Raw genomic sequence first — 12,160 nt, 5'->3', positions numbered from 1 at the left:
AAATTTAGTTGTAAATTTCCTTACAGGCCGATTCCGTGTAAAAATGCAACAACAAATTTAGTTGATAAAGTTAACAAAACAGGTTCTTTGAATGACTGAAAAATCAGAGAAAAGTGCAATATGCTTATTGACGAAAAACTTGATGAAATAGGACCTATCTTGGACCATTATTCCCAAAATTCCCTGAAATGTGAGGCACAGACAGGGCCTTATTTACGCATGGGCCACATGGGCTCGGGTCCAGGGTGGCAAATTTAAGGGTGACAAAATTCTGAGAAAAAAAAAATCGAGCTGAACATAAATGTTCGATATTTTCCTACTTCGCCTGCTTTATATAGTAGTATATATTAAATTCTTGTTGCATGCCACTTTTTTTTTTCACAGTTTTAGTGCTAAATGTCTAAGATTTGCATAAATTAATTGGTTGGGGCACAACATTTTTTTGGGTCCAAGGCTATAGCACTATCTAAATACGGGGTTGGGCACAGAGACACATATTTCTGTAGTATGTGCAAGATGGGAAACAAAATTTCAGAAGTCCACGAATAATAGCTTTGAGATTACGATTGCACACTACTTTTTGTAACTGAATGTTAGAAAAAGTAAACAATCAAGAAACTGATCCCAGATCGGTTTTCTTTTCTGATGAGGCTTGGTTTCATCTGAATGGCCACATAGCATCATATAATAGTAGATACTGGTCAGCAGATAATTAGACTCCAATATATGATACAGAAATAGATATGTGGGGTGCCTTTAGTGCACAAATTTATTGGATCGATTTTTCATGAAGAAACAATCGACAGTGGATGGTGTAAAAGTAATATTTTGGGATCCTTTTTTGATAAGTGAATATATATATATATATATATATATTTTCACGCATAATACTGTTGTAACTCCCAAAAATTGAATTTTGAGTTACAGGCAGTTTTGTAATCTTTATTTAATCCTCTATCAAACAGTAGAACTATCGTATCTCAAAGTTCAAGGGCAAAGTCTGCAGGACTCATACTGATATTTGGTAATCATACGACTTTGAAATGTTTATCTAGCATTTACTCAAATCTAACTTTTGGTAGTTATGACAGTATTATTTTAAAGGCGTGATACAGAATATTTCACGACATATTTTCAGCAGAATAACATAACAGCTCATAGTGCTAATGTATCGACGACCAAAGTGCGCTGGATATTTGGGTACAGAATTATTAGCAGTAATCTGTGGCCTTCTCGTTCTCCAGACACCTCACTAAAGATCTAAGTTAGGTTGAATTTGCATAATTTTACCTACCTATTAAAAAAGTATAAATCGTTTGAATGAAAAGAAACAAAACATCGGGAATGTCTTTCCTACAAATAATACATACCCTTTTCCTTCTGTAGACCTTCCAGACATTGTCTGATTGTCATTATTGGGACTGGACTTTATAATAAATTCACAAAATGATAACTGTGAGGTTTTCACTGACATATTTCTTTAGTCTACGGCTAGTACCACAATTAATTTATCGGTCTATTTTTCAGATGCCCTGTATGTATGACCTAGTTTTACTTCCCTTCTAAAGGAAGCCATGCTAAGAACTTTTACCACACTTAAAAATCCTCCTATACTTTTATCTGGGTTTGAACCTGTGAACTCTGGATCAAATGGTAATCATTCAATCATCAAGGATAACCTCAAACAGAATCTATGTTTAAGGATCTTTTCACATCCTTTATGTCGTATCTGAATTATACTTTAGCCATATTTAGACATCATTTTATAATAAGTTCAAAAAAATTGCACATATGGTGATGATATTTTTTATATCTCTAGGCACTTCCACATTTCCATAGATGCTACAAAACATCGCCAGGCAGTAACTTCGGTCATTTACGGTGCTACTTACTGGACAGATGGTCGGTATCTCTTGTGAAAGTGAGTGAAAGAAATTTATTTCGAAACATTTCAATATTACACATGCCATTCAAAACTGTTGACATTATAACATGAAAATGAAGCAATAATGAAATATTGGAAGGAAAATTGATGCCATAAAGTGGTTAAAACCTACAACAGTATTTTACATAAAGATAATAAACGTTGGCTACATATATTTTACACTCTACTACTTTAATAAGAGAACAAATTCAGATCATCTTCTGAGCTGTCAGAGAAATAATAGACATTTTTCACTGTAGAAGAATTTAATAGTGACTGTGTATTTTCCATATGTATTTTTACGATACTTTGATCTTCATGAAAGCCACTCTTCAAGGGAAAATGTGTGTCCAATTTTTTAATATATGAGAGGGGAATTACACGAGGAAATAAAAATTCTGAAAAAATATGTCCTAAAATTCTTTGTGAGGGAAATTACGCGACGTGAAAAAATACGTGAGTAAATACAGCTTATAAATTAAATGCTACCTCTGATTGAAATTCTGGTTGATATGTACAGTCTTAGACAAAAAAAAAAAGTAATAACCGGCTGCCATATGTTAAGTCCCCTTTGGAAGACTTCAGTTGATTCCGTGAGAGCGTAGGTTTACATGTGAAGGAATTTCTTACGCACGATTCCGCTGTTTTTTTTTTTGTTTTGTTTGTTTGTTGCTTTTTCTGTCTGTTTATAAGTCAAGTGTTATGAATAATCTATAACGAAGACAGATATATTCAAGGAGTACTTTAAGTGTAAAATAAGCATCCTTTCCCTAGTTGTGTGAACCAGGCGCTGCCTAAAGTGGACTTGGTTAAATTCACGTTACAGGAGATCCACCATTTTCTGTGTCTAAGGCTGTACATCTGTCATCAGGCAGTACATTTCATTTGACAATATAATATGTTAAGAGGAAAAATAATTGTTTGTATACATGCTAATAGCCGGTTTTTCCAAGTATTGTTAGAAAATTTAACGACTGTTAAACTCTAAACAGTTTGTTAATTAATAAAATTGTATGTTTTCAACACCAGTTTGGTTTAACAGATAGTTAACAGTTTGTTAATTTTAAATGTAGGATTTCGGGCAGTTAACTCATTTAACAGTTAGTTAAATATGGCCGATGTCTCCACAGCTGTTCAAACAGAATTTGCGAAATTAATATTTTGTGTCTCTCTGTAGGGAATGTTTAGCATATGACTGGTAATATAACATTTAAAAAATACTTTGGACTGTTTAAATACATCAGTGTTATTTTATTTCTTTTGTATTTCTTAGCCATAATTGCAATGAGGAAATATAACCTTACTTTGTAATTATTATTCAGCACGTCACCTACAACTTTCATTTGTCAACTGTTTGCTTATGGAACAAGGCCTACTATAACAGGTTGTCATTTTATGTAAGTTTCATGACTCACTCTATAATATAGAATTTAAAGATTAATTTTAGCCAATCAAAAATTGTCTTACATGTGTAGAATCATTACCAACTGCTGTTGAGTAGTTAAAATAGTGCTATATAGTTAAGTGTTGGTTATCTTAAACAAAATTATGTTGAACAAATGGAAAATACATTAACAAAGCGTTAAAAATAAACAGACTGTTAATTTAACATTCGTTAAGCAAAATTAAACATTATTTGGACAAACTGGCCATAAGTCTAATAAATTAAGTACTGGTACGTTACTGGTCAGTTTTATATCCAAGGGAGGAGGGAAAGGAACTGGCCAACCTACACCACTATCTCCTGGCTTAATTGCCTCATGAGTGATGTCTTATTAGCGTCACCCGAGGTTCCAACATGTCTTCGAATAGTTGACTAAATAACAACAGCATTCACCCAACCACTGTTACAGCCAGCTCAAAAGTTGAGTTTATTAACTTGACCATCAAAATAGCCAGTTGTAACAAACGTTTCTGCATATGAGAACTTCCTACAAACAAGATTACTCACTGATGTTGGATGGCCAGGGGGAGCTGAATGTCGTCTGGTTTCGGGCTGATCTGCTGGAGTTGATCTGGCACTGGAAGGTCTGCCACCCTATTGACACACAGTAATAAATACAGTAGAATGTCCATTACCTGTCGTAACGAAGGGAAAGGGTGAAACTGTTGATACAAAAATACGAATATATCATATACAGGTAGTATGTTGTCAATTAGACATCGGATTTATATGCGTCAAAAGTGATGAAAATATGCATGAATTTATACTGGCAAAATCTTTTAAATACCGGCATGCTAAAAATTATAAAAGATATTTAAAAAATAGGTTATATGATTTCCAGACCTATTCATATTGAATGTTCAAAGCACACATTTTCTGGATTTATCTTTAAACATTATAGCATGCACACAGGACTCACTGTTACGTTCTTACATAAGACTCAGCACAGACAAATACAGCGCATTGTATAGCAGAAATGTCAAGCACAGGCATATTGTACCTTCTGACAAGAGTCTGGAGACCTTCTGCTTGCAGAATCTCATGCAGGCACATGCTTAAAAGAGATCCTTCGTCACTGTTGCATATCATTTAAAGGCTAGAAACGTCCAGCACTTGACATGTCTGCTGTATGGGAAGCTACGACATCTAAATATCACGTGAAGTTGTCACACACTAATAAGAGGCTCATCAGGGATTACTTCACTAGTAAGGACTACAAAACTATGTCATATTGTAAAGAAATTCTAAAGAATAATATTATTATTGTTCTTCAAAACTTTTACTGTATGCAAGTTGTACGTCAAAATCATAAAATACCATACATAATTATTACTGTACATTTTAAAAACGTTCGATATATTACGCACAAAACATGCCAAAATCATAAAATATGCAACAATATTAAGCATAGCTATACAAAATTTAAAAAGCAAGAAATCTTCTGGTCCCGACAACATTCATTCAGAATTTTTTTAACATCTGGGGGAAAAAGCCAAGTCTGTACTTTTATCCACTTTCAATTTATCATGGAACACCTCAATTCCTGCAACTTGGAAAAAAGCAATCATTGTACCAATTCACAAAAAAAGAGAAACCTGCTCATGATGTTAATAGTTATCGATCAATAGCACTATTAAGCATGATAGCAAAAACTATGGAGTCAATGATCTCCAACAGATTAACTTGGTATTTAGAATCTCAAAATCTTTTATCACCAAGACAAGCCAGCTTTCGACAACTACACTACTAATGAACAAGTCATACGCCTTGGCCAAAAAATAAAAGACAGTTTTAACAAGAAAGAAGATACCTTGGCAATATTTATTGACTTTCAATTAGCATATGACTCTGTTTGAAGAAATAAATTATTACTAAAACTCCAGAAATTAGGTATCTCCACCAATACGTTCAGATGGATATCAGAATTCCTTAGTCAAAGATTCATTGCTACTAAATTCAGTAACTTAATTTCTAGTTACAGACAAACATATTGAGGTCTACCCCAGGGCGCTGTCCTCAGCACAACTTTATTTAATATTTATATAAATGACTTATCCTCCCTAGTAGAGGAATGAAACATGAAAACAGCACTATTTGCAGATGATATAGTTTTATGGACTTCCGGATCTCACAGACATAGAGACAAAATTCAAAATTCCGCTCTTAAAGCTCTAAATCAACTACATGAATGGAATACATAAAATTTGATGACACTCAATTTAAGCAAAAGTAACTACCAAATATTTTCACTTGGTAAAAAAGAAAGAGAATTCAATATCCAAGCCGAGTGACCGCCGGGATAAGTGGTCCCCCATTGTCTGCCAACGGCATTTGGCGGAGGAGCAGACAATGGTAGGCTCAATCTCTCACCTTGGGTTAGGAAATGAACCCTAAAGAGGGATATGGAGAGGGGGACTTCAAAGCCGTAGAGAAGGCAATCTCCCTAGGACAAGGAAAGTCCAAAATAATATCCCCCCCTCCGGATGGAGGTTGTGCGGAGAGGGCCAGTAACCCACCCACGTAAAAATGAAGCTACTTGTAGTGCCCATATTAGCCTCGGAAATGGATTGAATCAAAATATGACGACCATAGCAAAGAAACCTGGAAAATGCAAATGGATATTGGATTATCTCAAAGTTGCTACCTGGAATGTAAGAGGAATAGCAAATAAAGAATCTGAACTGACCAAAATCTTAGAAGATAAACATATAAATGTAGCTGTGCTGACAGAAACGAAGAAGAAATTAAAAGGATCAAAATATATAGGAAATTATGCCATGTTTTATAGTGGTGTGAATCAAGACTGTAGAGCAGCAAAGGGAGTTTCAATATTGGTGGATAAAAAATGGGAATCGAGAATAAAAGAATGTCAATACATCAATGAAAGAATTATTACAATAAAATTAAAACATGATAGAGGCTACCTTGTAGTAATAGGTGCTTATGCTCCAGAAGAAGGAAAAAAGGAGGAAACAGATGAATTTTATAAAAATCTTCAAATAATATTGGATAAATATAATTCAAGATATGAAGTTTTGCTAATGGGAGACATGAATGCAAGAGTAGGAAATATAGGTATACCGAATGTAATGGGAACATGTGGAGAAGGAGTAAAAAACTCTAATGGAGAAAAGCTGATAGAGTTTGCAGCTTTTAATGAATTAAGTATTTCCAACACATTCAAGAAAAAGAAAGATATACATAAATTTACTTGGGCAGCCAGAGGCTGTAGATCTGTAATTGATTATGTGATTGGAAACAAAAAAGTAGCAAAACATATAGAAGATACAACGGTTAAAAGAGGTAGCGATATAGGATCAGATCACTTTCTGGTTATTTCCCGCATAAAACTTCTAACAAGATGGAAGAAAGAAAGAATAACACAAGCAAGGAATAAGAACGAAGAAGTATATAAAGTATATCTTTTAGAAACTGAAAGCATAAGAAATCTATATCAAAATAGAATTAACACATATCTCCAAGATCATACCACAAGTGATAACATAGAAGAAGAGTGGCAAAACATAAAGAAAATAATAACAAAGGCAGCAAGTGAATCTTTGGGACACAGGAAAAAGTATAGAAAGAGAAAAGGATTAAAGATTTGGACAGAAGAAATAGAAAGTTGTATAAAAGATAAACAGAAAAAGTATGAAACATATTTAAACAGTCCCACAGAAGACAATCGGGAAGAATATAAAAAAGCCAGGAATGTAGCAAAGACAATTATAAAGAAAGCACACACAGAGTCTTGGGAAAGGTTTATTGGATGCATTGAACATGATTTGCATGGTAGGCAGTCATTAGCCTACAAAGTAATAAAAACACTCAATAAGAATGAAAGAGAAAATATACAAATAAATGCTATTGATAAACAATCTTGGATAGAACACTACAAAAAATTGTGGTATAACGAGGAAGAATCAGGAGCAACAGATAACTACGCTTGCAAAGAAGTGGACAGTCTCACCATAGAAGAATTATTGGAAGCTTTAAAACGATCAAAAAATCGGAAAGCAACTGGTCTTAATGGTATAAATACAGAATTACTAAAATATGCAGGAATATTATTTCATCTCCGCCTTCTTCATCTGTACAACATGTGTTGGAAACTCGGACAAATCCCAAAAGAATGGTACCAGGCGAAAGTCATCTCACTTTACAAGAAAGGCGACAGAACAAATCCGAATAATTACAGAGGGATAAGCCTGCTAGATACCACTTACAAGATATATGCAAGAATGCTAAATGAAAGACTAAAGAAAATAGCCGACCACTTGATATCAGAAGAACAAGTAGGATTCAGGAAAGGAAGATCTTGCATGGATGCAGTTTTCACACTCAAAAGAATAATAGAAGAAAGAAGAGAGTTTAATTGTGAAATACATTTAGCCTTCATAGATCTGGAAAAGGCCTTCGATAATATAGATAGAGAACTACTATGGAATATACTTATAAGAAGGGGATACCCGAAACACCTTGTGGAAGGAATTAAATCTCTCTATAAAGAAACCAGCATATGCTTAGTGATAGGAGGAAACTTGACAGAAGCGATTCCCACTAATAAAGGAGTAAGACAGGGCTGTAGTATCTCGCCGACACTTTTTAATATTTACATTGACGACATGTTTAGAACATGGAAATCTGATGTTAATCCAGGAATATATTTAAAGAACAACACTTTCTTGAACTCCCTTTTATATGCTGATGATAAAGTAATTATCCAAGACAGTGAGGATAAATTACAGAAATCAATTTATGTTTTAAATAAAATAACAAAAGAATATAATTTTAAAATTGCAGCTCAAAAAACCAAAACAATGGCATTTAAAGGAAAATACCCAATAAGGACAAAAATAGTAATCGATGAAATAATTATAGAACAGGTTAAATATTTTAAGTACCTAGGATGCTACATTTCATATGAAAGAGATATAGACCTGGATAAAAAACTTAATAACTTTCGAAATGTCTGTGGAACAATCCATAGATCTTTAAAAAACAAAACAAGAAAAGATACACGGATAAAATTTTTCAATACAATCGCAGTACCTATGCTAACTTATGGAAGTGAAGCCAGAATAATGACAGAAAAAGATAAATCAAAAGTCCAGGTAGCAGAAATGAAATTTATGAGAAGTACACTAGGATGTACAATACAAGATAAAAAGAAGAACATAGATATACGGAAGAAATTAGAGGTGGAACCATTGCTGGAGAAATTAAAGAGAAATAACAGAAGGTGGTGTGAACATCTACAAAGGATGCCGAACTACAGACTGCCAGCTTTAGCAATGGGATATAAACCGAAAGGAAGACGAGATGTAGGAAGACCAAGAGCGAAATGGGCGCCGGAACAGGTTCAACATGAACCTAATCCTTGAAGTGAAGAAGAAGAAGAAGAAGAAGAAGAAGAAGAAGAAGAAGAAGAAGAAGAAGAAGAAGAAGAAGAAGAATTCAATATCCAATACTTAGGACTTAGGAATCCAAATATCTTGGAGTTATTTTCGACAGTAAGTTAACATGGAGCAACCATTTGAAATATATTTTTGAAAAAGCTCGTAAAAGATTCTCCCTTCTGAAAAGACTAGCAGGAAAGAAATGGGGATGCTCTAGAAATACTTTGAACACTACATACAAAATGTTTATACAGCCATTGCTGATGTACTGCAGAGAAATTTTAATTACTTTACCTTTCATGAACGAAATAGAACATGTTCAAAACCAAGCTCTCATGCTCATTACTGGTGGAATCAAAACAACTCCAATAGATTCTATGAGATTCCTGAATAATATTAACAGGATCAAAATGACAATAGAAGAAAAAGCACTGATCCAATATGAAAACTTATCAGATTACCAGGAAACAATTGGCATTCATACAGTCCTCTCTGTTGATTAAAAACTCAAAAAAGTTTCATATCCATGGTTCAATACAGAAAATCAACATCCCGAATTTAAAAGAAAACTTGCAAATTAAACCAAACCCTTTAACTCTATTAAATATAGAGTATAATCTAAATTTAAAAGAAGAAATACTGAAATCAGAAGTAAACACTGAAATAATAAAACAATTGCCTTAGAGACAATTAGTATTAGGTACCCTCCACAAAACTGGCCTCATTTATACACCGACGGATCCTTGATCTCCAGAGAACAAGGTGCTGGTGCAGGTGTTATGTGCTGTCTCTTCTCACTTCATAGACCTCTTGGATATGGAACAACAAGTTTTGAAGGAGAAATCATTGCAGTAAGTGAAAGTCTCAGGAATCTTCTATGCCACATCAATAAATTTAAGAATGCGGTTATATTGTCAGACTCCAAAGCAGCTATTCTATCAATAGTCTCTAAACACACACCTTCATCTCAAACAGCAGAAATAACTAAAATGCTCTCTCAATTAATATCACTCAATAAAAGAATTGTATTCCAATGGATACCATCCCATTGTGGAATCCTGGGAAACGAGAATGCGGATGCTTTAGCAAAGAAAGGCACCACTTCTACTTACAGACCTGTTACTAAATCTACGTATTATGATTTATTAAATCTACATACTTAGACTAGAACAAATAAAATTTGATAACACAATCTCGAGGGGAAAAAATGGAACTCTCTGCATCATAATCCACAGTTGATTCCCGATTTACCACGCAGCTGCATTTAGATTGACAACAGGCCATGCCTGTTTGGCCAAGCATCTGCATAGAATTGGAATATATCAGTCCCCTAACTGTCCACTGTGCAACTCAAATCAAGAAATGGATTCAGAACATCTCAAAATCTGTGCTTCAGTGGTTGACCATGACATTATCTTTGAAAAATATTGGAGTGCAAGAGGTCAAATGACTTTATTGTCAAATGCCTGCCATTAGAAAATAACATACTGAAAGAAGTGAACTTTAAACGTAATCCCTAACTTCCCCCCCCCCCCCATAATATATTATGTAAAAGCAGACACAATATAAATCTGCATATAGAACCGATGTCTAAACTGATTACATAATATCGAAAGCACCTTTCTCTGCACTTATGCATCTGCAAAATTTGTGTGATATTCATAACGAGTATAATTCTTCTAAGAAGAAGTGTTACCCCTTATTCTAAAACCACACATGGGTCTCCACTGATTCAAATTAAACTGTTAGGGCTGAGGCACAGATAAGCTTTTTTCATACTACAAGTCTCCTTTAAGCCACGATACGCGGTCGAACATCTGAACCAGCGTCGTGGTATTGCCACTGAAGATGGAGGAGCATTCCTCCAAAACATGTCTGGTTTTTAACTGATTATATTAATTTTAATTTAATTATCAAAAAGTGTTCATACAACTGTAATAAATTATTTCTTTGTATGCTTAATATCTCATTTATGAACACTGTTGAATTTGACCTTACTTGTGTAAATTCAATTACAAGTAGTATTTTGACACAAGGTTTCACATTGTTCCTTATTCTCTGCCAATTTCACTGCACCCAGTATTTAAGTCATATGGTGTGAGCATAATCATTTAATATGCAACAGTTCAGAATTTATGAATTCATTATTTATTATAAAAAATATTTAAGTGTTCAACAACTATAAATCAATGGTCCATAAATTTGATCATAAACTTTCCGAGTTCTAAAGTCTGTAATGATTCGTACTGAAATGCCCGAAGAACTTCATAGAAGTTATTTATTGAATTAACTGATACAAATTATGTGAGCAGTTTCAATTACATTCAGCTCTGAAAGAACGTTATTCATAAAGATGACAAAAAAAAAAAAAAAAAAAAAAAAAAAAAAATCATGATCGTGGATCAAGGCACAATTTGAAAGGAAGGTCGGTGTGTAGAGGGAGCAGACAAATGTCCATCTGCATGTAGCCTGTGCACAACCCTAAGAAGGTAGAGATGAGATGAGTGACCCTACAGATGACTTTTCAGTCCTGGAGATACCATGAAAACAACACAATCAGATAGGTCACTAACGGTCGATAGATAATAAAAACCACTCCTCGAACACTAGCAGGATACTGCACAGAAAGACACTAATGAGGAACACAATGAAACATATCATTACAAAATGTCCCTTGTTCAGCATCAGGAATACCCTCAATTGGCTAGCAGGTACTGCCCATCGAGCATTACTGTCCAGCAAGAGTGACAGTTATCAATGATGCACAGAGAAGCAGTAATTGGCCAGCTATTCTCACTCAACATCAGCAAAGTTTGTACACATTATTAATGAAACTAAATGCTATGAAATGAAGAGAAAAGCAGAGTGAAATTGACAGTAGGTCCTAATGCTGGAATTAGATGTGTAATGTTGACAAAAAAAAGGAAACAATTAATATTAGAGGAGAAAAATTCGCTCCGGCACAGGGGATCGAACCAAGCACTCTCACCATTGAGCTATGCCGAAGTTCAATCCACAGCACCGGATCGAACCCCCCTCCTCCAGTGTTTTCCCTTTGTGACCTGACTCCAAGCTGGGCATGTATGTTGGCATTTTATATAAAGTCAACTTTCATCATACAAGGAGCGCATTCAGTTGAGTGACTTGGTGGCCGGGATTCCACAGTAATATGTACTGTCCATTACTCAGGAGAAGACGAGCGGAAAGAATGTGACCTTCTTGACTATCGCTGCTGATTATTATAAACATCGCTCAGATAAGCATCCCAGTAGCCAGGTTATTACTCGTACAGGAAACATGAGTAACAATGCGTATGGAAATTAAAGCTAGGTGGAACAGAAGGAGACCTAATGTTTCTGCTTACTGCAGTACAAATATTGCACATGTTGTCAT

At 34.6% G+C, this 12,160-nt stretch overlaps 1 protein-coding gene across 2 annotated transcripts in view; it reads right to left on the bottom strand.

Moving 5' to 3' along the window:
• Nucleotides 1-12,160, bottom strand: part of LOC138712005 (histone H3.v1-like) — a 107,222-nt gene that overhangs the window by 68,437 nt on the left and 26,625 nt on the right. For both annotated transcript variants that reach the window (XM_069843373.1, XM_069843374.1), the window contains exon 3: nt 3,876-3,962. In XM_069843373.1, the coding sequence (XP_069699474.1) occupies nt 3,876-3,962 (87 nt within the window). The remainder of the gene's footprint in view (nt 1-3,875; nt 3,963-12,160) is intronic.

This window comes from Periplaneta americana, chromosome 13, assembly GCF_040183065.1.
Source record: "Periplaneta americana isolate PAMFEO1 chromosome 13, P.americana_PAMFEO1_priV1, whole genome shotgun sequence".
NCBI lineage: Eukaryota > Metazoa > Arthropoda > Insecta > Blattodea > Blattidae > Periplaneta > Periplaneta americana.
This window is presented reverse-complemented; position numbering and strand designations above follow the sequence as displayed.